This window comes from Vulpes lagopus, chromosome 1 (genome assembly GCF_018345385.1).
Source record: "Vulpes lagopus strain Blue_001 chromosome 1, ASM1834538v1, whole genome shotgun sequence".
Taxonomy (NCBI): domain Eukaryota; kingdom Metazoa; phylum Chordata; class Mammalia; order Carnivora; family Canidae; genus Vulpes; species Vulpes lagopus.
In genome coordinates, this window is record NC_054824.1 from 153,293,947 (window position 1) to 153,321,246 (window position 27,300).

The 27,300-nt window shown below is 39.4% G+C and overlaps 1 protein-coding gene across 1 annotated transcript; it reads left to right on the plus strand.

Annotated features, from left to right (window-relative positions):
- FH (fumarate hydratase) lies at nucleotides 1-27,294 on the plus strand. Its single transcript, XM_041761029.1, is given in 11 exon segments — nucleotides 1-163; nucleotides 7,227-7,361; nucleotides 10,390-10,500; nucleotides 12,435-12,611; nucleotides 14,857-14,901; nucleotides 14,903-15,040; nucleotides 17,530-17,695; nucleotides 19,270-19,473; nucleotides 20,964-21,091; nucleotides 22,344-22,497; nucleotides 25,794-27,294. Coding segments are annotated over 11 exon segments (1,527 nt in total). The 5' UTR covers nucleotides 1-37; the 3' UTR covers nucleotides 25,937-27,294.
- The last annotated feature ends 6 nt before the right edge of the window (nucleotides 27,295-27,300 follow it).

The following is a 27,300-nucleotide window of genomic DNA, read 5'->3' on the forward strand; positions in this document are numbered from 1 at the left end:
AACCACCCCCAAATTCTACCCAGGCTTCCGCGGCACCATGTATCGCGCTGTGCGGCACCTCGCGCGCTCGCGTCGCCTGGTGCGGGCTCCAGGCTCAGCGTCCGCTCCCGGGCTCGGAGAGGCGGCCGTGCTTCTGCTGCGGCCCCCGGACGCCGCTCGAATGGTGAGCGCGGGCCGCCAGAGCCCCGGCCTCCCGGCGGTGACCTTCAGTCCTGCGCTCGCCGGCCGGCGGGGCGGGCGGGACGGGTTCCCGGGGCGTCCCGGCGGAGAGCGGCCTGGGCTGCGTGCCCGCGCGGCGGGCTTCCGGGCCTCGCGGCGCCGCCTCCGCCCCGAGCGAGCTCCGGGGGGCCGGGGCCGGGGCGGCGGGGCGTCCGGGCGAGGAGGTGGGCCGCAGCCGCGCCTTGTGCTGCACCCCTGCGGGTGCGGAGGCCCCCACCCTGGCGCCCCCCACCCTGGCGCCCCCCACCCTGGCGCCCCCACCCTGGCGCCCCCCCACCCTGGCGCCCCCCCCACCCTGGCGCCCCCCCACCCTGGCGCCCGTGCGGCGGGGGGTGCGGGGGGGGCGAGGCCCGCTGCAGCCCCTGCCCCTTAGCAGGCCGGGTGCAGCTGGCCGTCCTCCGACCTGCAGCGTCCCTTCACCCCGGTGCGGCGAGCTGCTTTCGGGCCTCCGGGCGGGCGGGGGGTGGGGGGGGTTGAAAGTTCTTAGGAGCTTAAAAGACCGCTTTTCGTGAAATTGCATTTCGTCCGTTAGGCTGACTGTGGTTTTCCCCTCTTTTGTAAAACTTGGAACGTGTAGGCGGGGGACATTGGATAGGATGTGGCTGTAGCTAAATCAGTACTTTTTGTTTAGAAAGGCCTAAGGAATTTCAAAGTCCAGTTCGAGTCTTTTGCTCCTTACCGGGCGTCGCCTTCAGTAACTTGGGCTTTTAACGAGCGCTCTCAACCCTTAACGCACACACGCGCCTTGTTAGGAGGAGTCTGGAAAATAAACGACAGTTCTGCACGGACCGCTGGGCTGTCGTGTGGGCTTTGCAGTCAGGGATGGGGTTTCAAATCCTACTCACAGTTGGGATTTGGGGCAACTTGTCTTTGTGACTCGGTTTCCACGTGCAAAATGGAAATGAGAACAGGCCCTCAGCAGGATTGCTCCTGCGACAGTACTTTGTGGCTGCCAAGTAGTGAGCGCTCATTAATGCCTCCATCTAGTGTATTTCAAAGGCCCAAGTTATAAACTTCGAGATAATTTCATGGCAAGACTATGCCGAAACTACAAAACGAGGGGTACTTTATGCCCATGCAGTGCCCTTCTGTAATAGTTTTAGTGCATGTTAGAGCCTTTTAAAAATTTATGGGTTTTTTTTTGTTTTTTTTTTTTGTTTTTTTGTTTTTTTTTTTACTAATTTAGTGCTTTGTGAAAGGGAATCGGAGACTGGGGAATCTGCCCTGCTCTAAATGTTCAAAAAAAAAAAGAGCACTACCTTGCTTTTCCTGTTGTGGTGGTAGCTAAGATCAAATGAAAATAGATTTCCCCCCCCCCAATTCTAAATATATCTTCTGCTATCTAAACTCAGCTCCAAAATCTTTGTGTTGACTTTATTAAAAGTTTTTCTTCTTGCTACTATTGAGAATTTACATAACCCTAAATGCCCTAAGTTACCTTTTATCTAACACAAATGTTTATCTAACAGGAAGATAACATATTTATTGAATGCTTTCTATGTATTGGGTGGGCCAGCTGAAAAAGTAACTACAGGAAAGAGTTTAGAGGCTGGGGGGGTGGGGGTGGGGGAGGGTGGAGATTAAATAAGCAAACAAATGATGCACAGTTAGTTACAATATGATAAAAACTATCCAGGAGAAATAGTGCAGTTGAGAGTGAGAAACTAATGGAGAACAGCTGTAATAGTGTAGCTATGATACTGCCTTGCTAGCATGGCAGATAGGGAAGCCTTACATCTTTTAAATTCACTTTTCTTTATTTCCTTAATGATGTGCAGGTGGCTCTAAAGTCTGGAAATCTAGATGATATCTTATTCTATTTTGCAGTGTAATATCAATAAAACATTTATTATATATTTGTCAGTATTGGAAGACTTGATGGTCACCCTACATTTTAAGACCAGACTTTTACAGAAAGAAACTGAAAACCTGAACACAGTGATGTCATATTTTGGATTTTTATCTCTTGAGGTAGTCCTTTTATGTGAGAAATGATTTGGATCTTCTTAAACACTGAAATATTCTTTTAACCCACTTTAAACTGAGAATCTGAAAGGCATCTTATTTTTTTAGGAGATGCCATGGTTCAGTTAATGGTTATCTCACACATGAATGTACATGGGAGACATCGTAGAGGCTCAAGGTCTGCATTTTTTTTTACCTTTCTGGTCTAGAAGGGCATACAGATATTGAGACCGCCTCATCAATTTCTGAGGTTCCTGGGTCTGAGGTTCCTGGGGTTAGTGGCTGCTAACAGTAGTACTTGGTATTTCTAGGACCTAATGGCAATAAGACTGCAGTGAACATAACCATTATCCCACACATGCTCCTCGAGAAGGGGAGGCAATTTTTTTTTTTTTTTTAAGATTTTATTTATTCATTTGAGAGAGAACATGAGAGGAGAGAGGAAAGGGAGAGGGAGAAGTAAACTCCCCACTGAACAGAGAGCCTGAGGTGGGGCTCAATCCCAGGACCCTTAGATCATGACCTGAGTGGAAGGCAGATGCGTTAACCATCTGAGCCACCCAGGTGCCCTGAGGAGGTGATTTTAAATAAATGAGCATGAATCTCACAGGGACCCGTGGGAAGTCACACTTTGTGCCTGCCTTATGTCTAGTGGGTTAAACTCTGTTAACCTGAAGTGATACACTGACTTTGGCTAGAAACCCTTTTTGGATTGTGGCAAATAAAAGCATGGTTTTCAAAAACACTAGTTTTTTTTGTAACAGTGGTTTATATTGTACGAATTAAAAACTTATAGTAAGAGATACCATTCATCATTTCATTTTTCATCAGAAGCACTGATCATTTTCCCATTAATTCAGGATGAGTATCCCTCCTCTTCTTGCCCAAGCCACTGGAAGAGTTAATGTACATGATAATGTGAAAGATTTTGAAAACCACACAAGTGCTTTTCAGACCTCAGGTGGACTCGTTATGTAGTGGGTAGTTATGAACATTATTATTATTTTGAAAGCATAGATTGGCATAGAACAGAAAATATACTGTCTCATGAAGCTTTTCTTTCAGCCTTTTGTTCATATAAGCATGTGTTTTTATATGTACCAGATCACTGTATAAGGGTTTTTTCTGTAGGTTACTGTAAAGAACACTTAAAGGGATTTGGTTTCTGTAGGTTTTTGAAAAGAACATTTAGAGATTTGGCAAAGTTACCTGGTTCGTTCCTCTGTCCATACATATATGCACTTATCTAACAGATGCATAAGCATCCACATAAGCATAACCACCTCTGACACAGCTTTTCTCTAATTCCTGGTGCCTTACAAAGTGTTACAGCACTGCTTCCGTTTCTGTTCTACAAGTTTATGCAACCTGTATATATCCTGGGTTTAAAATAAAGGGATAACTTTGGCTTTTTGCCATAGTTATTAGCTACCTAAGCTGCTGCAGAGAATGTTTATGGTTTTAAAGTTGGAATGTTGGGATCCCTGGGTGGCGCAGCGGTTTGGCGCCTGCCTTTGGCCCAGGGCGCGATCCTGGAGACCTGGGATCGAATCCCACATCGGGCTCCCGGTGCATGGAGCCTGCTTCTCCCTCTGCCTGTGTCTCTGCCTCTCTCTCTCTCTATATATATATGACTGTCATTAAAAAAAAAAAAAAAAAAAATTAAAAAATTAAAGTTGGCATGTTGATTTTTATTATAAGGACAGTAAGCATATTTTTTTGAAGTTTTTGCTGAGATTGTGATTTCAGCCACAATTGACTTCTGTACTTTTTTAATGATTACTGTCAAGGGTCCTAGAATTTGATTTGTTTCCTGATTTGGAATTTAAAAATTGTTACGGTTTAAGCTGAAAAACAAACATAGTAAAATATATTCATCTAGATCTTTTCAAGTAACTTTGAATGGATCTGAGTTTTACCATAGAAACCAGTTGGTTAGGGGACAAAGTTATTGCTGTTTTATGATGACAGTTTAATACTTTTGAATACAGAAAGTGATGATGTAAATCTAAGGAGTTGAACCTGATTTCACAAGTGACTAATTGAAACTGATCTCCCTTTGGAGTTGGCATCTTGTTGGTGAGAGGAAGAAAACCTACCTCACGTGTCCAGTTCCACTGCTGTCATTGCTGGTGTTATTGGGCCAAAGTATACTTTAACATACATGGATATTTCCTTAGGCTATCTAAAACAAAGATCATAATACAAAATATTTTTATTTGTGCATTTGAGATACAGAACCCCAGGTGCTTTTGGTCTACAGGGTAGGAAGCAAGTGGGTATACAGTGGTGTCAGCGTAACCAAGCTCTACTAGAGAGAAATCTAACTGCGCATCTTCAGACTTCCTTTCATTCTTCAAGGTTTGGGGTACAACTCAGGGGCTGGTTGTGGCCAGTCTGGAGTTACTCCCTCCATTTCTTGGCTTATGGAAGTGGTAACAAAAAAATAGTAATCTGAACAGCTTTTGGATGTGGACAGTCCAGGGTTTGAGAGTTTCAGGCCCTTCCTCTTACTAACTGGGTGATCTCCTGAGATTATTAATCTCCTTTATCCTCAGTGTTTCCTCTAAGGTGGAGATGATAATAGTAAAATCTCCTAGAGTGGTTGTGAAAGTCAAATAAGGTGATACTTGGAATTTGCTACATAGCACAATAAATGCTGAAGTGTGATTATTAGCTGCTGCTTCATTTTGGTTTAGGCCAGTCCTCTGCAGACTTTTTTAGACATAGGAAAAAAAAAAAGGACCTCCTTGGTAATACTACTGTATTTCTACCTACATGCTTTTTCTATTTCTGCAACCTCAAAGGCTGTATAGCATATAAAAGGTTTTTTTTAATCCGTCTAATTCCAGACATTTAACTACCAATTAAATTTTTCATAGGACTATTTACTAAAACAGAATTACTTGGCTAGGGATTTTTAAATCTTCTGAATCATCTGGCCATGTTTATTTCATAATTAATTCACATTAATTAAAGCTCTGAACATCTATCGTCTCCTTGACATAAATTATCACATGTAAATTCTAACTTTGTGTTTTATAACAAATCTTTTTTTTTCTATAGTATTCTAAAATATTTGTTGAGTTAACTTTTTTATTAGCATAATTTAATGTACTTGGTAGAATCCTAAGGTCTCCATAAAAGGTACTTTGGATCGTGGGTTCTTATTCTGGGTGGTGGATTGATTTCAAGATATAAACTCTCTAAAATTATAAGTAAGATTTTTCGTATATGTATTTGTGTTCATTTCTCTAGAGAAAGGATCCATAGCTTTCCTCATATCCTCAAAGGGTTCCATTGCCCAGAAGAGGTTAAGAACTGACCTAGCCCATCCTCTTTTATCTCTACATTTAATTTATAAATGAGGAAAACTGATTTGCTGAAGGTGACACACCTACTAAGTGGGGCACTGTTGACTGCAAAGCCTGGGCTGTTTATATCGCACTATTCTATGGCTCATGATTAGTATTTGTAGATCATGGCTAAACTCTGCTTAAGTATCTAGTATTCACAAATTTTAAAGTATCATTCTTAGACCATTTCTAAAGTTCTGACTTGGGTACTCTGAATTGGCCAAAGCTTGACCAATAAGAATTATACTCCTGAATTGGAAAAGATTACTATTTTTACTTCAAAGGAGTTCCTTTATCTTCTGCATAGTGTATGAATTCTACAGTTTGTCTTTAACATCTGCATTGTTTGCAAATGATATCTGATAAGGGGTTAATATCCAAAATATATAAAGAACTTCTACAACTCAACACTAAAAAAAACCCCCAAATAATCTGGTTGAAAAATGGGCATAGTACCTGAATAGACATTTTTCCAAAGAAGGTGTACAAATGGCCAACGGAGGCATGAAAGTATGCTCAACATCACTAATTGTCAAGGAACTCCAAATCAAAACCACAATTATATATCACCTTACACCTGTTAGAATGACTAGAATCAAAAAGGTAAGAAATAACAAGTCTTGGTGAGGATGTAGAGAAAACAGAACCCTTGTGTGCTGTTGGTGCAGCCACTGTCGGAAACAGTATGGAGGTTCCTCAAAAAATTTAAAAAAAAAGAACTACCATATGATCCAATAATCACACTACTAGTTATTTACCAAAGAAAGCAAAAACACTAATTCAAAAAGATAGATGCACCCTTGTATTTTTTTTTGTAAATTTATTTTTTATTGGTGTTCAATTTGCTAACATGTAAAATAACACCCAGTGCTCATCCCATCAAGTGCCCCCCTCAGTGCCCATCATCCAGTCACCCCCACCACGCACCCTTGTATTTATTGCAGCATTATTTACAATAGCCAAATTATGAAAGCAGCCCAAGTGTCCATTGATAGACATATGGATAAAGAAGGTGTGGTGTGTGTGTGTGTGTACGCATGCGCACACGTGCGCGCAATGGACTATTACCCAGTCATAAAAAAGATGAGATCTTGCCATTTGTAGTGACATGGATGGACCTAGAGGGTGCTCTGCTAGGTGAAATAAGTCAGAGAAAGACAAACACCATATGATTTCATATGTGGAATTTAAAAAAAACAAATGAGTAAACAGCAGAAGCAGACCCATAAATACAGAGAACAAACTGATGGTTGCTAGAGAGCAGGGGGATGAAGGAACAGGCAAAATGGGTGAAGAGGTGAGGGAGGAAGTACAGGCTTCCAGTTATGGAATGAAATCATTCATGAGGATGGACGGTACAGCATAAGGAATATAGTGGATGGTATGGTAATAGTGTTGTGTGGTGACAGGTGGCAAGCATAGTATGACCTACCAGAGTTGTTGAAACCCCATGTTATACACCTAGGGCTAATGTAACATTGTTGTGTCAACTATATTCAGATTAAAAGAAGAAAAATGTGTGACAAATTTCTCAAGAAAGGAACTGGAGAGTGGGATAAGAACCAATGGGATTTTTTTGTCTTTGTAGAGTGCCTATTAAGGTTTCTTTCCCCTCACACCTAGTAGGATATTATTGTTTTGATACTCTGTTTCTTTTCAAGCTATAACAACGTCTTTTCTCTGTAGGCAAGCCAAAATTCCTTTAGGATAGAGTTCGACACCTTTGGTGAACTCAAGGTCCCGAATGATAAGTATTATGGCGCCCAGACTGTGAGATCTACGATGAACTTTAAGATTGGAGGTGTGACAGAGCGCATGCCAGTAAGTGGTTTTATGGAAGCATTGGCTTTATTCGAATGAGTCCCCTTATTTTATAAATAACTATTTTACAGAGTTAAATAGGAAGCTACTATGGAACTGGCCTTGTAATAACATGTTTCTCTTTAAGATACCAAAGAACTTTTTGAAGGTTAGGACTATTATTTTGAGCTGTGAATTTGGATATTTTAGAGTTTTATTTGACAGAACTAAGTGATTTATCTTTTTTTTTTTTTTTTTTTTAATTAGGCTCCACACCCAGCATGGAGCCTGACTAGGGGCTTGAACTCTCCAAGGCCTTTAGATCAAGGCCTGAGCTGAAATCAAGAGTCAGACACTAACTGCCTGAGACCCTCAGGCACCTCGTGATTTGTCTTTTTATTCTTGCTGAGTTTTTTCAGATTTTTTCCAGAATTTAGCAGTTTAAACATTTTTAGTTTTAATACCTAATTTTCTAAACTGATTCAAGACTGATTTTTTAAAAACTAATATAAAACTTTTTTTTTAAATGTTATACTTTCTATCTTGGTTTTAGTTTCCAGAAAAGTATACACAAATACATAAAAATATTATTCTTCACCATATCTGCCATGTAATAGACAATATATATGTTCAAAGCCACATGAATGATTCAATGATTAGAAATCTTTCTACCATATTTCATTAAATCTAAGATGACATCAATTAGAAGATGCACCAGTATGTAGCACTAAGAAAGAAAAAGGCTATCAGAGTTGTGACCTGTCATTGGTCATGTGATGCGTCTTGGTTTCAGAGCTGTCAGAGTGTTAAAAGAATTGATGGAATAGATTACATATGCTGTTGTAGCTGCAATGTGAATATTAACTAGTCTGTGCCAGAGTGCAGGATAGACTAGGAGCCTAGAAGTAGCCAGGCTTCATCCGGTGAGATATTGTTTAATAGCTGTCTTCTAAATATACTTTTTATCTTCTAGTAATTTTAACCTCTATATTTTAGTTCATTTCTAAGCCTTTATGACTGAATCTTGACAAGCTTATATGATTTTACAACTGAATCTTTGAAGAAAATATTTTTGTTATTGCCACTGATGGCTGAGTGGTGAGGTAGACCAGGACAGGGTTAGGTGACAAAGGGTAGCACCTGATCCTAGAATGTCCTCATCTAGTTCAACTCCTGGGACTAAGGAGATCAATCCTAAGCACTGTTGGTAGGAGTAAGCACAACTCAGTTTTAATGGTCCTGCTTCAGGCAGCAAGGGGTGGGTTCAGGGGTGTGTGATTGCTGCCACTACTCCAGAGATGGGGGCAGCTGTTGACATTATGCATCTGTAAGAGATGAACACGTCTGTTGTCTGTTTTGTCACATTTTGCTTTATCTCAATGAATATCCTGAACTTTTATTTATTTATTTATTTATTTTCTATTTATTTATTTTTTTTATCCTGAACTTTTAAAAATACAAAGAAGACTATGAGGTACCCTGACCTGGGCAGTATGAATAAACCTAGCCCTTTGTACCTGAGGTCCAAAGGAAAACAAAATAAAAAAAGATTATGAGCTTCTAATATGAGTAAATTAAGAATAATAAGAGCCTTCTTTTCGCCCCAGTGACATTTTCCCGTTTTATTGTAATTGTGGTCAGTGAAGCTGTGCTTTAATTTTTCTCAGTCCACAGACACTGGGGTTGGTCGCTTCACTCAGATGGCTGGAGTGGACAGGCTATCAGTTAGGACCTTGGCAGTGGTTTCAGCCAGCACTGCAATGTGCTGCCATAGAAATTTAAATTCCTGGGCAGCCCAGGTGGCGCAGCAGTTTAGCGCCACCTGCAGCCCAGGGCGTGATCCTGGAGACCCTGGATCGAGTCCCACGTCGGGCTCTCTGCATGGAGCCTGCTTCTCCCTCTGCCTATGTCTCTGCCTCTCTCTGTCTCTGTGTGTGTCTCTATGAATAAATCAATAAAAAAAAAAAATCTTAAAAAAAAAAACCCAAGAAATTTAAATTCCCATCCATGCCGTGTTTAAAGTTTTCAAGTTTCTAATGCTGTGTGCCATTTGTTTCTATCTCATTTGGGTATACTTAAAACTGTTTTAATTCTTAGAATTCAAAATACAAATGTTCCCTTGTTTTATTTCCTTTTCTCTTTGTTGCTCAGTGTGTCCTCTCTTCAGCCCAGGTTCAGCATGTCCTATTCCTTCCTTTTCTTTGTTTCTCCACCTTGATTCTCCTTGAGGACCGTGGCTTCTATGTAATTCCTTCCTTTTCCCTACTCTTCCTTCCTCCCTTACACACTTTACCCTTTCAAACCTCATGTGGAATCTAGACTACAATCTCCATTATTAATTTTGGCAAGAACATGTAATTCTCTCTTCTTACAAAAACCAGATTATTACTTCATTGAAATGTCATAAAAAGTTGCACCATTTCATCCCTTTAAATTTGTTGAGGTGATTTAAAGCAGGAACTGAAAAGATCTGCAAACTGAATGGGTTTGAAATAGGGTTAGATGCATCAGAAGCCATCAACCCCAAGGGTGTACCCTGGGTTTAAAGAAATATTCTGAGAGACATTCCAGTGACATATGAAGAGTGTCAAGACCTCACTGACTAACTAGAATATCATGCTTTTTGGCTTTAGGATTAAATGATATCCTTTAGTAATGATTATTTTGAACTTATCAGCAGTTAAATATTTATTGTTTTTAAAGAGAAGAAGGAAAAATTATAAAGTGACCTGAGTTCCAGTGAGGGAAAATAATGGTGCTTGCTGGTGAAATGATTGAGTGCCATTTGTGTTTATATATATGAAATAAACACACATCCGTTACAATGTATCATAAAAAAGTAGAATGAGTTACATTGTGAGTGCCTGTGTGGAACAGATACATGATGAATCTTGGTTCCTTACATACCTCTCTGTAATCTTAATGTTACTATAACATTACTTACCTTAGTGTTTTAGGTATAATTTTTGTACCTGCGTAAAATAATAATCTTAAATTTTTATGCTTAATGAAACTTGCAATTTTGAGATATTTTTCTGATTTATTTTAGATCCCAGTTATTAAAGCTTTTGGCATCTTGAAGCGAGCAGCTGCTGAAGTAAACCAGGATTATGGTCTTGACTCAAAGATTGCTGAGGCCATAATGAAGGCTGCAGATGAGGTAGGAGGTGATAAGTGTACTGTTTACTCAGTGGCATCAGACCCATGTCTCCAGTGGATGATGTCAGGCTCTGGCAGGAAAAAAGGACACTGAATTCCTGAGTTAATGAATTTCAAGGCAGCATTCTTGTTTGGTGAGGATATTAATATGGTACTTAAAATATTGTGACAAAACTTCTGGATGATGTTATACCTTTTATTTTTTTATTTTCTATTTATTTTTTAAAATGTATTTATTTTAGGGAGAATGAGAGAGCAAGCATGTGGGGGGAAGGGGCAGAGGAAGAAAAAGACAGAGTCTCAAGCAGACTCTGCATGGAGCCCAGTGCAGGGTTCTATCTCACAACCCTGAGATCACAACCTGAGCTGAAACCAAGAGTCGGATGCTTAACTGACTGTGCTACTCAGGTGCACCATACATTTTATTTTTAATTCTCTTGACTTTTCCTTTTAATTTATATAGTTTGAAGAAAACTTGTAAAGATACTGTTAAACTTACATATTTGATTTTTTATTTTATTTGTAAAGGATTCCTTTTAAAACTAGTCAGTTATTTGTTTTTTGGGTTTTTTTTTTTCCCCCTAAGATTTTATTTATGTGAGAGAGTGAGGGGAGAAAGCATGAGCAGGGGTAGGGGCAGAGGGAGAAGCAGACTCTGCTGAGCAGGGAGCCTGACGTTGGACTCTATCATGGGACTCTGGGATCATGACGTGAGCTGAAGGCAGATGTCCAACTGACTGAGCCACCCGGGTACCCCACTAGTCAGTTATTTGATGATATGTATGGAGAATGTTATTTCACTAATCCACTTTTCTAATCTTAAAGAAATAGAGATAATGATTGAAAACCTGTATTTACAATGTTGTTCATTGCAGTATTATTTATGATTATGACAAGTTAGTACCTGACCATAGCAGATGCTTATATAAATTATATTGTAGAGCTCTAGAAAATTAGTTTCTTAAAGAATGTTCTATGATAGAGCCCACCACATAAGTAATATGTGGTGGGGAAGGTAGCAAAATGTATGTATTTTATGATCTTAATTGTGTCTGGAAAAGATGGACAGAAAACATGTGTTTTTCTGTGTGTGTATATATATGCACACGCATTGCTTGGGGCAAGCCTAAAAGGAAAAGCCAAAATATCAAGAGTCTCTGTTTCTGAGGGGTAACTTTCACTTTTCTCACTTCTCAAAAGGTTCCACACTGAACATCTGTTATAAAACCAGGAAAAAAGTTTTACTAGTTGTCTAAGGTGGTAATGTCTTAAAATGTGGACTGATTTATTTTTTTAAGCTAAATCATTCTAGAAGATGAAGTTAAGCACATACCCTCTTAGCTTATAATTAAAAGCTTACAGATAACAATATGATAAATAGAGACAAATCTGGACTGTGTTTGTCTCTACAGTTGGCATTTGATACTCATTGGACATCTGTGCAGTGAAACAGCTATTAGAAAACTCACTTCCAAGTAACTCATTCATTATCATGATGACTCCAGCTGTAACATCTGTTGGATATTCCTGCTGAGCAGCACCACAGTAAATGTATCTAGAAACACATGTGCCAGCCTTAACAGGTGGCCCTACCTGGATATTATTAGAGGATGCAGTTGAAAATACAGAAGAAAGATGGCCTTGCTTCAGGTTTCATGTGAAATCTATGAAATTGTTATATCTTTCAGAGTAGATAACCTTTCATTTTGTAAAGTTAGCAGTGGTTGGAACATGTGTTGCAGAAGCTTGGACTTGCTGGACAACCACAAGTTGTGTGGCATCATCTATAAATCATTTAGCATATGAGAAAAGTGAGCATCTTTAAAATAGCACTTTATAGGTGACTACTGAATCATAGCTGATCACAATAACTAAGTGAATATTGAATATTTCTTATTTTTAAAAATTCGTTTTTTCAACTTTTTCTTTCTGCAGGTAGCCGAAGGTAAATTAAATGATCATTTTCCTCTTGTGGTATGGCAGACTGGATCTGGAACTCAGACAAATATGAATGTAAATGAAGTCATTAGCAATAGAGCAATTGAAATGCTAGGAGGTGAACTTGGTAGCAAGAAACCCGTGCATCCCAATGATCATGTTAATAAAAGCCAGGTCAGTATATGATCTTTTCTTTGTTGAAATTGAAAAGGATACCTGAAATTATTCTTGTCAAACAGACATTAGCTTTTGGACAAAGAAAGTTCATTTGGCTTATATTTTTAGGTAGAAAGGACTTCTTATATGTTCTTTTAGGAATCTTGAATCAATGTCTTAAACTTACAAAAATCTCTATTAGAGCACTTGAATTAGTATATATGTATATTTGTATTGTTTGGTTTGTTTTTTAAAAATGCTTTATTTCTAAGTAATTTTAGAATTTTAAAAGAATTACATAGATACTTCACAGAGTTCCTGTATACCCTTCTCCCAGCTTCCCTTAATGTTAAATATTTTTTTATAACCCTGGTACATTTATCTGTGAAATTAACATGGGTATACAAGCACTCTCAACGAGACAGACTTTATTAGGATTGCCCTAGTTTTCTACAATATCCTTTTTTCTTCCAAGATACTATGCACACTACACGCTACATTTAGTCACTGTGTTCCCTTAGTCTCCAGTCTGACAGTTTGTCTTTTGTCACCTTGACAGTTCTGAAAGTAGTGATCAAGTATTTTGTGGAACATCCCTTAGTTTGGCTTTGTTTGATGCTTTCTCATGATCAGATAGAGACTCTGGATTTGGAGAAGACTTTTCAGAAATGAAGGGCTCCTCTTACTACATCATGGCAGGGGCACATGATAGTACCAGGACCTGGTACTGGTGATGTTAACTTTAATCTTTTGGTTAGATGGGTCTCCTGGACTTCTCCACCCTCTATTCTCTGTTAGAAGGGAGCCACAGAGGCTGCCTGCACCCAGGTACTGCGTGTAAGCTGCTCTTTCTAAAGGGAGGAGTATCAAGGAATTTTGGGTCATATGTTAAATTCAACACAGAACTACTAGGTAACTTTGAGGCTGTGCAAACATCCTCTTTCTCCTTAAACTTTTGTGCACAAATATTACTCATTAGTGCGTCTCACCTGTGGCAGTTAGGACTGTGGTGTCTTAGTGGTGATTTTGTACTTCCCTTATTCGTTCTATTGAAACTTTTCTGTTAAGATTTGTCCTTTTCTCTCTCCCCCAATACTTACTTAATTCTTTATGTAACCGTGGATTCATGAATATTTATTTTATTCTTAGGGTTCTAATCCGATGCTGTTATTTATATTGTTGTTTAGAATGTTCTAGCTTCAGGAACCCCCTCAGTTGGCTATGTTCTTTGGAAGTATCCCCATCCCCCCTATTTTTTTCTTTCCTTTTTTTTTTTCTTTCTTAAGGCAGTTTTTTACTTTCTTCAACTACCAGGTGCTCCAAGCTTATCATGTTGTTTTCTCCCTGCCCTAGCACCTATTTTTCTAGGGAACTCTTGGAGGATCATACTGGAAAATATTTAGAAATCAATATCTGGCACTAGGTGTAATTTAATATATTTTTAAATATTAATGGGGGGAGCTTTTTCACATAAGTTTACTACTGTATGAAGGATTTTTCAAACTTAATACTTGCATTTTATATAAACTTATCTTTTATGTATACCACAGTATGAAATCTATGTGAGAGTAATCCAGAATGTACAGTCAGGTGGAGGAGTGGGGTGGAGCTACATGTGAAGCATGATTGGTGTGCACCACTAATTGTTTGAATTTAGGTTATAGGTACAAGAGTATTCATTATACCAGTTCATTCTACTTTTGTAAATGGTTTATTATTTTCCATAGTAAAAGGTTGTAAAAAATAATACATCTTTTTAAAATAGCATAATAATTTAAAAGTATGGGTCTCAGTTGAATACAGAGCGTGGAGTATGGACTACCTGGGTAGGTCCCAGTTCTGCCAATTCCTAAATGTATTGGCAAGTCATATAATTTCTTTGAGAGCTTGGCTTTCCTAGTTTTAAATGATGAACTACCTCACAAGAATTTTACTCAAATTTAATAAAAGACTATTTATACTGTATAACCGTAAAATATTTTACTCTTGCTATCCTTACATGCACCTATTAATTGTACTTCTTTATCTTTTGCTGTCATTTTCTAGCAGATATAATAATAATAGTAGGTGGCGTATAGAATACAATTCTGAGTTCATTAAACCATGTTGCTGCTTATTTGACCTTAAGTGACCCAGAAGTTGCCACATATAAATGGAATTGAGCACTAAAATCTAAGTTAGTGAGACTTTTTAATAGAGACATTTAATTTGTTTTTTGTTCCTTCTGATTTAACAGTTTACATTTTTTGTAATTTTCCAACAGAGCTCAAATGATACTTTTCCCACGGCAATGCACATTGCTGCTGCCCATAGAAGTCCATGAAGTGCTGCTGCCAGGACTACAGAAGCTACATGATGCACTCAATGCAAAATCTAAAGAGTTTGCCCAGATCATCAAAATTGGACGCACTCACACACAGGATGCTGTTCCGCTCACTCTTGGGCAGGTAGAGGAATGTGACTGGGTTTGATTCAATTTAGGGATTGGTACAAATGGCCAACACATTATCCTCTAAATCACACTAGTTTAAAAGGCCAAATTACAACAGTTCAGTTCAGTGGCAGTCACTATTCTGCATTAACCAGCCAGTAGTTTTATTGACACCTTCTGAGGGGAAGAGCGCAGTATATGGACTATGAGCCATTCTTGGGGCAGTCGGCTGGGGTTGAGAGCTTAGCTTTGCTTTGTGGGACCTTAGAAAAATGAGTTAGCTTTTCTGTGCCTCAGTTTTCTGAGTTTTAAAATGAAGAAAATAGGGCAGCCCGGTGGCTCAGTGGTTTAGGGCCTCTGCCTTCGGCCCAGGGTGTGATCCTGGAGACCCCGGATCAAGTCCCACGTTGGGCTCCCTGCATGGAGCCTGCTTCTGGCTCAGTGGTTTAGGGCCTCTGCCTTCGGCCCAGGGTGTGATCCTGGAGACCCCGGATCAAGTCCCACGTTGGGCTCCCTGCATGGAGCCTGCTTCTCCCTCTGCCTGTGTCTCTGTCTCTCTGTCTCTCTGTCTCTCTCTCTCTCTCTCTCTCTCTCTCTGTGTCTCTCATGAATGGATAAATAAAATCTTTAAAAAAAAAAATGAGGAAAATAGCATCTGTATCCTAGCCTAGTTGTGAGTTTCAAATAACTGGTTCACGTAAAGGGCTTAGAACCATACCAACATGTAGTAAGCACATATTGGCGTTAGCTGTCACCATGGTCTTCCTCGTCACCAAAATCATCCTGTCTCCCTTTGTCTCTTACTCTAGATTAGTGGGTTCTATAAAAATTACTTCTAAATTGATTAAACAAGGCATATCTGCCTCTAAGATTGTGTTGGGCCACATAGGAAAGAGGTATTACTCTGTCCCCCAAAATACTAGAAAGCATTTTCATGTTTCTTGATCAATGCCTCACAGAATGTCTACTAGCAAGTGCCATGAAGGAAATGAAAGGAATGCAGGCAATAATTTTTAATAGCAAAACTCTCCTGTAGTTAGGACGTGCACAAATCCAGTATCAACAGATTGTTGTATATACCATGTGTCAGATGATGGTGAGGTGAGTGTTTGCTGCTCTCTTGAGAAGATTCTCATCTGTAGTTTTGTTCAGATGAACACTGCAAGAAGCTTAATTCCTTAGCTTAACTTCATTACAGAAGGAATGAGGAAAACAAAATGATTAGTTGGGATACGGGTGCTATGAGTGAAGCAAGCTCCCTAACTTCAGTTGTGTCTGAAGTCTCTTCTCTTTGCATCGTTCTTAGCGCAAGTCATGGTTTCTATGGAGGAGGAGGAGGAGTGTATGTCTGAAACTCTGAGTATCCCTCTGGTTTCTAATGTTTTCATTGTGTTGTATGTGTTACATGGTGCAAAACTATTGTGCTAATACCTGTTTGGGCCAAGACAGCCTCCTGTGTAACTTCATTGTACCTATTACATCAGAAACATGTTTCTGTTCGACTTTACCTTTACCCGAGCACCTACGCTTGCTTTTATTGGAATTGTCTTCTGAGTTTATGCAGGTTTTTCCCAATAAAATTAAACTTCTTCAGTGATTCCAGCTGGTGTATGTATTAGTGACATTAGATTGGGTGGATTAGGTCTCCCTGAAAGGAGTTATATCTTCTAAAATGTTTTCTTTAAAACAGTAAGATATCCTAATACTAGTTACAAGTATTCATGGTTTTTCAGTGTTTTTAGGCAGGAAAGAAGATAGCTTTAGTGTAACCATATGTTCTGGCTTGCTCAATTGAGTTGTGGTTTATACCTTTTGTCCCTGCATAATTCTTATAAGGGCCCCTACTGTGTTCAGACAATACAGCAGGGCTGTGGCTACCTTTTTTAAAGTGTGTCATATTCTGGGAACCCATGTGGTGTTAATAGCAGAATTAACTTACATTTTGAAGCTGTGGTCTTACTCTGGCCTGTTACCTTCTTGTGCTATTAATTTTCAACCTCTTGAATATTTTTAGGGTCCTCCTGCTCTCTATTAGGTTTTTAAGCCTAAATTGTGTGGAGAAAAGGTCTATGTTTGCATTTGCATTTGTCTTAGAGAAATTCATGGTTTTTTCCTTTCTCGAAGTTGTCTGGGATACAGCAAAAAAATAAAAATTAAAAAAAAAGAAAGAAAATCACCTGCAAACAAACCAATAATTTAATGTACTCAAGTCTTTCTTTTTTAAAGTTTATCTCCTGTGTTGTTTTTCTTTGATTTCTATTTTAAAAAGGGTGTTTTAATAGGCTGCATATTATCCTCTGTGGCATTGTCCCACCTTACAGGTTAGTAAGTCTTCATTCTTCTGTATACTTTGTTCATGGTATGAATTAAAATGGTATAAATACCACTTGGTAGCTCATAATTTAGTACCTGAAACATATTTAAAAGAACTTCTGTTTAACACAGAGAAACTTGTAAGCTGTTAGGAAATCACATGTTCTCACCTTAATTTCCTTCTCTTTCCAGGAATTTAGTGGTTATGTTCAACAAGTAAAATATGCAATGACGAGAATAAAAGCTGCAATGCCAAGGATCTATGAGCTCGCAGCTGGAGGCACTGCTGTCGGCACAGGCTTAAATACTAGAATTGGCTTTGCAGAGAAGGTTGCTGCCAAAGTGGCTGCACTCACAGGTCAGTGATAATATGAATTATGACTTATTTTCATTATACTAGTCTCTATTTTCTAGGTGTTTCTGCTTTTTTTTTTAATTCTTGTGAATTTAAAGTTAAAAATAATATTTTCCCATCAAACGTGTTTTATGTCTATTTCAGAAGCTGCAGTGTTAATCCTTTTGCTTTTTAAGTTTCCCATCTATGATTCATACAGTATGCAATTAAAATCCGTCAATGCAGGCTTGTTTACTATATGGTGATATTCAGTTACTTTCCCTTCAAAGCTGTTTCAAATACCCATTTTTCAAAGCAGGCAAAATCAGGGGATGGTTGTGACATATTCCTTTCAATGCTAAATATGTGGAGATATTCACAGGCTTAATTTATTTTTTTTCCCTGTATTATACTGTGATATTTCTCTGAGTTAATGGCCTTTTTGAATCTTGTTCTTCCTTTAGTAGAGAGAATGCTGTGTTCTCAGTAATAACTGTTATTACAGCTGAGTTGTCAGCTCCAGAAAACTTTTTTTTTTTTTTTAAAGATTTTATTTATTCATGAGAGACAGAGAGAGAGGCAGAGACACAGGCAGAAGGAGAAGCAGGCTCCATGCAGGAAGCCTGATGTGGGACTCGATCCCGGGACTCTAGGATCTCGCCCTGGGTGGAAGGCAGGCACTAAACCACTGAGCCACCCAGAGATACCCCAGAAAACTCTTCTGAAGATATAGATGTTACTCGCTGATCAGAGCAGACATAATTAGACAATGCTCATTGTCTAATTCTCTGCTTTCTAGCAGAGAATTGTTTTTTAGTCAAGTTTTAAGTGAGAAGAACTGTATTATAGGGATTAAAATATGTGATCGTTAAAATTTTGAACACAGGTGACATTGAGTTAAAATGTCTAATTCTTTTTGGCCCCCTGTCTTCTCAGGATTTGTAGAGTCCTGGCTAATAGCAGGACTAGTACAACCTAAGATGGGGGAAAATTGTACTAGCAAAGGAGTGTGGAATAAAGTGAACTTTAGCTACTTTTCATCTTTATTCAATAGTAGTCAGGTATCGGGCAGCCCGGGTGGCTCAGTGGTTTAGGGCCTGCCTTCAGCCCAGGGTGTGGTCTGGGAGACCCAGGATTGAGTCCTGCGTGGGGCTCCCTGCAGGGAGCCTGCTTCTCCCTCTGTCCATGTCTCTGCCTCTCTCTCTCTCTCTCTCTCTCATGAATAAATAAATAAAATCTTAAAAAAAAAAAAAAAAAAAAAGTAGTCAGGCATCATACATGTATTTGCAGAAGAATAGTTTTTTTTCTTTCAATGCATTTATTGTACTTGTTTCTTTATTCTTTAAACACACTGGTATCACTAGATTCTTCCTACTTGTTGAGGACTTCTTAAGGAAACATAGACAAAGCTTGAAATCATAAAATAAGCATATTTTCTTGAAGTAAAATTTTTCTTCTGTTCCGTTTTTGCTTTTCATACTCTGGAACTTTCTGTTTAACTTGCTGATATTAGAAAAAAACATTTATTTAAAAAAAAAAAAAGAAAAAAACATTTAATTTTACCTGTTATATCAGAAAGTTATTATCTTTTTCTTCAGGCTTGCCTTTTGTCACAGCTCCAAATAAATTTGAGGCTCTAGCTGCACATGATGCTTTGGTTGAACTCAGCGGAGCTATGAACACTACGGCCTGCAGTCTGATGAAGATAGCAAATGATATTCGTTTTCTGGGTTCTGGTCCCCGGTCAGGTCTGGGAGAGCTGATCTTGCCTGAAAATGAACCAGGAAGCAGTATCATGCCAGGTAATAACAGAGCTGATAAATATTAGCTCTGGAACTTGACAAGAACCTGGGCATTCTTATGAACAGAGCATGTCCCCTTGTGTTCAGCATGATCCCAGACATGGGTAAGGATGTGTGTGGCATACTCATTTCAGAATGTCTTTGCAGCCACCTTTGATCTGAACTGGCAACATCACCGAACAATGCAGGAAAAGAGAATTTTAGTTAGTACATGTATTTTGATTCCTAGAGAATATGTAATAGTTCCATCTTTCATAATCCAAAGCCAGAAGAATTCTTAGCCAGCTGCTAAAGTGTTCAGCATGGGTTGAATAAAAATGAATTATTCCACCTGCCTGTTATTTCATTTTTCGCTTTGGGTTTTGGCCTGTCAGATAAGAGAAGTGACAGACACTGGCTTTCTGGATTCTAGCAAGTCATTTGACAGACTTCTGTGACATTCACAGAATCCTGTGGGGACATGTGGGTAGCCCTGTTAGACAAATGTATTGGGTGAACAGTGACACTTAAGTGACACTAATGAGTTGACTTCAGACTGGAGGTGTGTCTTGGTCGCAGGCCAAATGGCTCTGCCCCTCCACCACTTGCTGCTGGCCGAGGGTGAAGGCAGGGAGTATGTGTGGATCACATCAGCAGATAAGGAAACAGTAGTGACAGGATCAAGATTCATAAAGAAGGGCCTCTGTAGGTTTGACTAAAAAAGTGACTTTTAACAGTGAAAAAGAAAGACCTGATTATAGATTCTTTTAAAGCTATGCACACGTATAGAGTGAGAAGGGATCTGATTTGAAAATAGTTCACATTGCAAAATGATACGAGTTTAATTGACTGCATATTCAAGGTGATTGCTAGAAAAGGGAAACCCAGATTCACAGATAAGGAAAGAACCTTCCCAGGGTGTTGCTTTGTACTGGTCAGAGGAATCTGGGGTGTCTTGTTCAAACTTGAGTTTGTCAGAGGGGTGCTCCCGGGGTGGCAGGGCTCTGGAGACTCATGACAATGAGTAGGAGAATTTCAGCATAACATCAGCTTCCTCTGTATCAGTGAGATGCCTCTTCTATAAGTGTTCCTGTAGCAGTCTACTTCTCTGTATTTACCCCCCCATGTACTGTAATTGCCTGCTCTCTCTCCGTGGTCTCCAGATCCTGGAGGGCAGAGGCTGCATCACTCACTACAGTAGGTATGTTCAGTACTTAGCTCCGTAAATGTCAACAATGAACGAAAGTCGCAGAGATGGAGAGGGCCGTATTCAGCGTGTGGGTGCGAGTACTCATTAGCCATTGAATGAATGGTTCATGGCTTGTGGCAGCCCATCCCTCTTTATTCACCTGGTTTGTTTCATTATATCAGCACGGATGGTTGGGGATTTGTTTTACTGAATGAAGTTAGATTTTCTTCTCATGATTATTTGACATAATACCTAATCTTAATGACACTTGAGTCCATGAGCATGTTTGATACGGAATCTTTTCTTGGTGGCTCTTTTAAAGGCAAGGTGAACCCTACCCAGTGTGAAGCACTGACGATGGTTGCAGCCCAAGTCATGGGGAATCACGTTGCTGTCACTGTGGGAGGCAGCAATGGACATTTTGAGTTGAATGTGTTCAAGCCAATGATGGTAAGCTTTACATTCAATTTTTAATGTTTTTTTTTGACTAAAGGCTAATTGTGAGCAGGGTGGCATCATCTTTATCTTTTCATCCAGTCTCCTCAGCTTCAGATAACAGAGAGCTGTCATCATTTGGAGTTCTTAATTTGTGTAAAGTGTCGTATCTAAAATATATTAGAGGCTTATTATCAGTTTGCATCTGGCGTGAAGTCTCGTTTTAATCTGATAAGGACATGCAAATGACATATTAATATTAATATTTGTCAAATCTGTATCAGGCACTGAATTGGGTACTAGTGATAGAACAATAAGACATATTTTTTTGCCCTCACAGAATGTACATTCTCATGAAAAATGAAAGACAGGCCAAAGCAGAAACTTGGATATCTTAGTCTTTGCTTTCATGTCAGATTCCAAACAGTTAATACCAGCTGCCTGGCAGATGTAGGTGTGTAACAAATGTAAACAAAAATCTGTTTTTTGTCTTTAGTAGAAAATATATCAAGGTAATCAACATTTGTCTTATATTAAAGTCATTAGTATCAAATGAAACCTGGAAGTTCTGAGCCTTCTACTGGAGTCTATTGTCAGGACTATAGTTTTCAGAGGTTTTAGACCAAAAGAGAGTGCGATGTGGGTACATCTTTATACATATTGGAAATGTTACCAAAAAGGAAAAAAAAAGCTAAAGCAAACTAATTGATTTTATGTTGGTTTTAAATATTGTGTGAAAGGTTACTTTAAAGGGTCTGAGGAACATTTGTTTTATAAAGCATGAAAAATATGGTGACCATTAAGTCCTGGGAAGCCCTCACTGCCTGGCTGCCTCCAGCTGCTGAACCTTCTAACCTCTACATCTTCACTTCTCTTCCAGAAGATTCTTTTTCCATCTCTGGTTATCTAAGGCCACTCCATCAAATAGGACTTCACCAATTCCTACAACTGGGATTAATTTCTCTTTCTTTGTGCTAACATTTCATATCTGTGTTTTATCACACTACAGGGACTCTTGGGTGCCAGTTATTTGTATTTATGGCTCTTACCTCTTTTAGATTTCAGTGTCCTCAAATGTTCATAATTTCTTTCATATTTGTTTCTGTGGGTATAGTCCTTTCAATTTGTAGGAATGCTATGCTATCAAATTATATATTCATTTTTGAACCTGCACATAATATGTTATTGGACAGAAAAGGCTCAATAAGCAGTTCTCTCTCTCTCTCTCTCCCTCTCTCTCTACCCCCTCCTACCCCCCACATCACAGATCAAAAATGTGTTACACTCAGCCCGGCTGCTGGGAGATGCAGCCGTTTCCTTCACAGAAAACTGCGTCATGGGAATCCAGGCCAACACAGAGAGGATCAGCAAACTGATGAGTGAATCTCTAATGTTGGTGACAGCTCTTAATCCTCATATAGGTAAGATATAAGGAGTAATAATGTCATTTTGAATACAACATTAAATGGTTAAAATACATTTTTTAATGATTTTATTTAAGGCTCCTAAGCAGGGAGCCTCATGTGGGGGCCCAGTCCCAGGACCCCAAGATCATGACTTCAGCCGAAGGCAGATGCTTGAACCAACTGAGCTACCCAGGTGCCCCGAGCTAAATTTTTTTTTTTAATTTTTTTTTTAAATTTATTCACGAGAGACACAAAGAGGCAGAGACATAGATAGAGGGAGAAGGAGGCTCCCTTTGGGGAACCTGATGTGGGACTCGATCCTAGGACTCTAGGATCATGACCTGAGCCAAAGGCAGAAGCTCAACCGCTGAACCACCCAGGCGTCCCCAGCTAAAATATTTTTAAGAGATTATTAGATCAAGATGGGTAGGAGATTCCTTTTCAGACATTGTTTTAGTAAAAATCTCATAAAATATTTGAAATTGTGTTGAGGGATCCCTGGGTGGCGCAGCAGTTTAGCGCCTGCCTTTGACCCAGGGCGCAATCCTGGAGACCCGGGATCGAATCCCACGTCGGGCTCCCGGTGCATGGAGCCTGCTTCTCCCTCTGTCTATGTCTCTGCCTCTCTCTCTCTCTCTGTGACTATCATAAATAAATAAAAATTAAAAAAAATAAATTTATTAAAAAAAATTGTGTTGAAAGACACTTTATATATTAATACTGTTAGTTATTCTTCATTTTATTTGAAATGTGATAAACTCAGAAGTTCAAACTTACATAAATCTTAATGGTATTGCGATGCTGAACCTTCTGTGCAGATTACCTGGGAGAGGTCCCCTCGGTAACGTCAATGTCACTAGGTGGCACTGGCCGATTAGGAATGTGGGATGAATTCATTTTTCTGCCTTCTCTAGATGATCTACTACACTTTGTAGTTTTATTCAATTCAGAAATGGGAAGTTACCAATAAGAACAAAAGGAAAAAGGCTAGCACTTATTGCTTATAGGGAAAAGGGGGGGAAATGTAAATATTTTATCTAAAACCATGATTCATATTGCAAACCTTTTCCAGAATTGTAAATATTTGATTATGTAAATTCAAACTTACCGACTTGGGATTGTGGAGAGACTATAGTGATCCTCACTAAAGGTACAATTTGACTTGTAGTTTTGAGGCATTCACTGCATTGTTATGACACCTTGAAAGCCTTTCCTTTCCCACTTTCTTATTGCTGAGCTGAGATTGTTAACATTTTATTTGATTTTCTGTTTTAGAATAAGTTATGATACAGTCCTTAGCATGATATGATTGCTGTTTAAAATATTCTTTTATGTTCCTAAACTTTCAAGGCAGATTTTTCTGTTTATTGGCTTCACATCAAACTGTAATTTCAGTTGTATAAAGTTAGAGCTCATTGGATTGCTTCAGGTAGCTCTGAGCCCAGTATGATATATATCGTGTTCTTTGGTGTAGTATTGAGATTGGTAATAATATTTTGATCCTTTTAAAATTATTGTATATTAGCATTCAGCCAGAGAGCTACACAGGGGAACCCAGAGGCTCATGTGAGAAATGTTCCCTCACATCTGTGCTTTAGAACACTTAAATGAGGGGGGTGCTCCCAACGCTGAATGATTGATTAGTCTTTGTTGGAGTCAGTTTTCCATGAGGTAAAGGCCATACAAGGATAAAGGGACAGTGTGAACCTTGCAACTGCTCATCAGGGGTGCTCCGTGCGCTCATTATGGAGCAGGCTAGCTGCTAACAGGCTCTGTAGGACCTGAAGAGAAGAACTGAATGGTTAGTTTAAGACTTACACTCTAACGTCATCAACATAAGAGTACACAATACCTAATAATGGCCCTGATCATTTGATGAAAATTCTTTCTCAAAGTTACTCTGATCAGTAAATGCCCTTTTCAACACGTTTAGTGTTCACAGGTTCAGGTGAGTACTAAAATTGCCCATAATTTGCTTCATAGATGGTTAATGGTTCTGTGCTGATATGTAACATTTGCCTGGTTGACAATCGTGTTGCCTCAGCAGGCTTTTGTCTCTTTGACCGTAGTCCTCTGATAAGGGGATATTTTGGGTTTTTTTTTCCTCCTCGTTGGTTTCATTTTTGTTTTTTCTGTTTTTTCGCTTTTTAAGATTTCATTTATTTGAGAGAAAGAACAAGCATGAGGAGGGGCAGAGGCAGAGGGAGAAGCAGGCTCTCCACTGAGCAGGGAGCCCTACTCGGGGTTCGATCCCAGGACCCTGGGATCACGACTTAGTGCAAGTCAGACACTTCACCAACTGAGCCATACAGGCACCCTTTTCTGTTCTTTCTTGCTTTTGCCTTCTGACCTTTTTCTCAATTGTGTTAAGTCAAGACAACTTGCAAAGCTGCCCTACCCTTTGTTAATTCCAGAAGCAAATAATTGAAGCAAACAGTATACCTCTGGTCTTTGGTAGGAGAATAGATCTATGCTAAAACCTCCCCCCTGCCCCACGCCCCCCGTATCCTTGCAGTGTCTGGGAGGCTCCCCCACCATCATGCACCTTGCCCCCTCAGAGCCAGTTTCCCCCCACAGCTCCTACCCAGTGGTGCTGTTTGCTGGGGCACTGTAGCACACAGCTCGTTATGCTGTGGTAGAAAGATTGCTTCCAGTTAAACATGTTTTTGGAATCAACACATATTTTGACTTCTCAGATGTATATTTTCATGTCTTCAGGCTATTTTGTTTTCTTGTATTTCCCTCTGTGAATATAGGAGTTATTTTGTGGTGTAGTAATAATGTTTTTGATCCTTTAAAAATTATTTTACGTTAGCATTTAGCCAGAGAGCTACACAGGGGAACCCAAAGATGATTGAAGTGACCAATTATACTTAGGAACAAATCTGCTATAGAAAGTGAGGAATGTTTAGTCTGTATCACTTAACAAATGTAAAGGTTTTATTTTCTATCAGAAATGACAGCTCTTGGGGATCCCTGGGTGGCTCAGTGGTTTAGCACCTGCCTTCGGCCCAGGGCGTGATCCTGGAGACCCGGGATTGAGTCTCACATCGGGCTCCCTGCATGGAGCCTGCTTCTCCCTCTGCCTGTGTCTCTGCCTCTCTCTGTGTGTCTCTCATGAATAAATAAATAAAATCTTTTAAAAAAAGAAATGACGGCTCTGAAGATCATGACTGTTTAATATTTTTAAGATTAAAAATGTTACTTAAGAGATCAGTAGCCTCAGTATCAAGTAAATAATGATGACCTTTTGTTTTAGAAAACCAGGTTTCACTATGAACACCTATATTGCCTTTTTATTTTCTCTTCAGGGTATGACAAGGCGGCAAAGATTGCTAAGACAGCACACAAAAATGGATCAACCTTGAAGGCGACTGCCATTGAGCTTGGCTATCTCACCGCAGAGCAGTTTGATGAATGGGTGAAACCTAAGGACATGCTGGGTCCAAAGTGATTTAAATAAATTTATAATAAAAACAATTATGTTCTAAAAAAAAGAGAAAGAAATGGAAAAGACTCCTTATTCTTAAACAGAGATGGATGAATGTGTAAGGAAACTGCTCCTGAACTTGACTGTGTCTAGCAAGCAACTTGGTCGACCTAAGAAGCCCTAGGATGTGCTGAGTCCAAAGCGAATTTGAAAAGTGTAAAATGAAGCAATTAAATGTGTAAAGTCAAAGGAAACACTCATTTTTCTTCTATGTTAATTGACTGTACTATAGTCGAATCTCATTTTGGTGTATGTGTGTCCATTACTTCACATTCTTTATAAAAGAGCCATATACATTTTTAAAGAGTTTTAGTTTTTTTGTTGGTGTTGTTTTCAGTTTCCCTATAATGAAAAAGTACCTGTTATTTTGTTCCTAAGTCATATACTTCCATTTCTTTTCTTCTGTGATTTGGGAGCATAAGCTCACTTGCCCCTCAGATGTATGCACATGCACGCATGTGTGCATATGAGTATATATGCGTGTGTGTGCCTGTGCATATGTCTGTCAGGAAATGGGGCAGGTTTAAAATCAGGGCCGACATATTCCATGTGCTGCGGACACACACACCCTCCTCCTAACCTTAGCTGAATGACCACAGAAGAGCTGTTGCCTGTGGGCCAGGAATTGTAGGGTGTGCATGAGCAAGGACCAGGGTGCAGGCTGAAACTTGGGAAGAGAAGGGAGGGGGTCGTGATCTCTCTGCCCCAATGCCAGGGTTTTTCAGCAGGAATTCATTGGAAACAACCACAGGGGATTTTGAACAAACCGGTCTGGGGAGATCAGGCCTGATTGAACTAAAACTGAAGCTAAAGCTTGATTGAACATAGAATCCGCCTCCATTATGGAGGCAGTAGGACAGTTTGGTTTGTTATTTTCTTCATTCCTCATGTGGTAAATTATGGGATCGTGGAGACAAAATCCCGCCAGATAAAGCATCTCATTTGTAAGTAGTGCTCTATCAAGTGTGTTTTTAAAAAATGGGAAGCACCGCCTGATACTTATTCTTGGAAAATTGGCGGTCAGCAGCCATTCCCTGTGGTATTTAGAAGGCAGCGTAGATAGCATGTAAAATTGTAATTAAAGTTCTAGAACCTTTGTGATGAAAAATAGAATTATGTTCTTATAATTAATCTCTTAAGTCTGAGTGGGCACTCTTTTTTTTTTTATCATAAAAAGGATTTCAAACTTTTTTGTGGAACTGGAAACTATCAGATATACTTTCCAACCCATCAATAGTCGTTTTTGCCAGTGTTCTTCACATGCTGGTGATACGATGCTTGCACAGTTTGCTTTAAAATAAAGCTTGCATTCTCTTTGTCTACTTTGT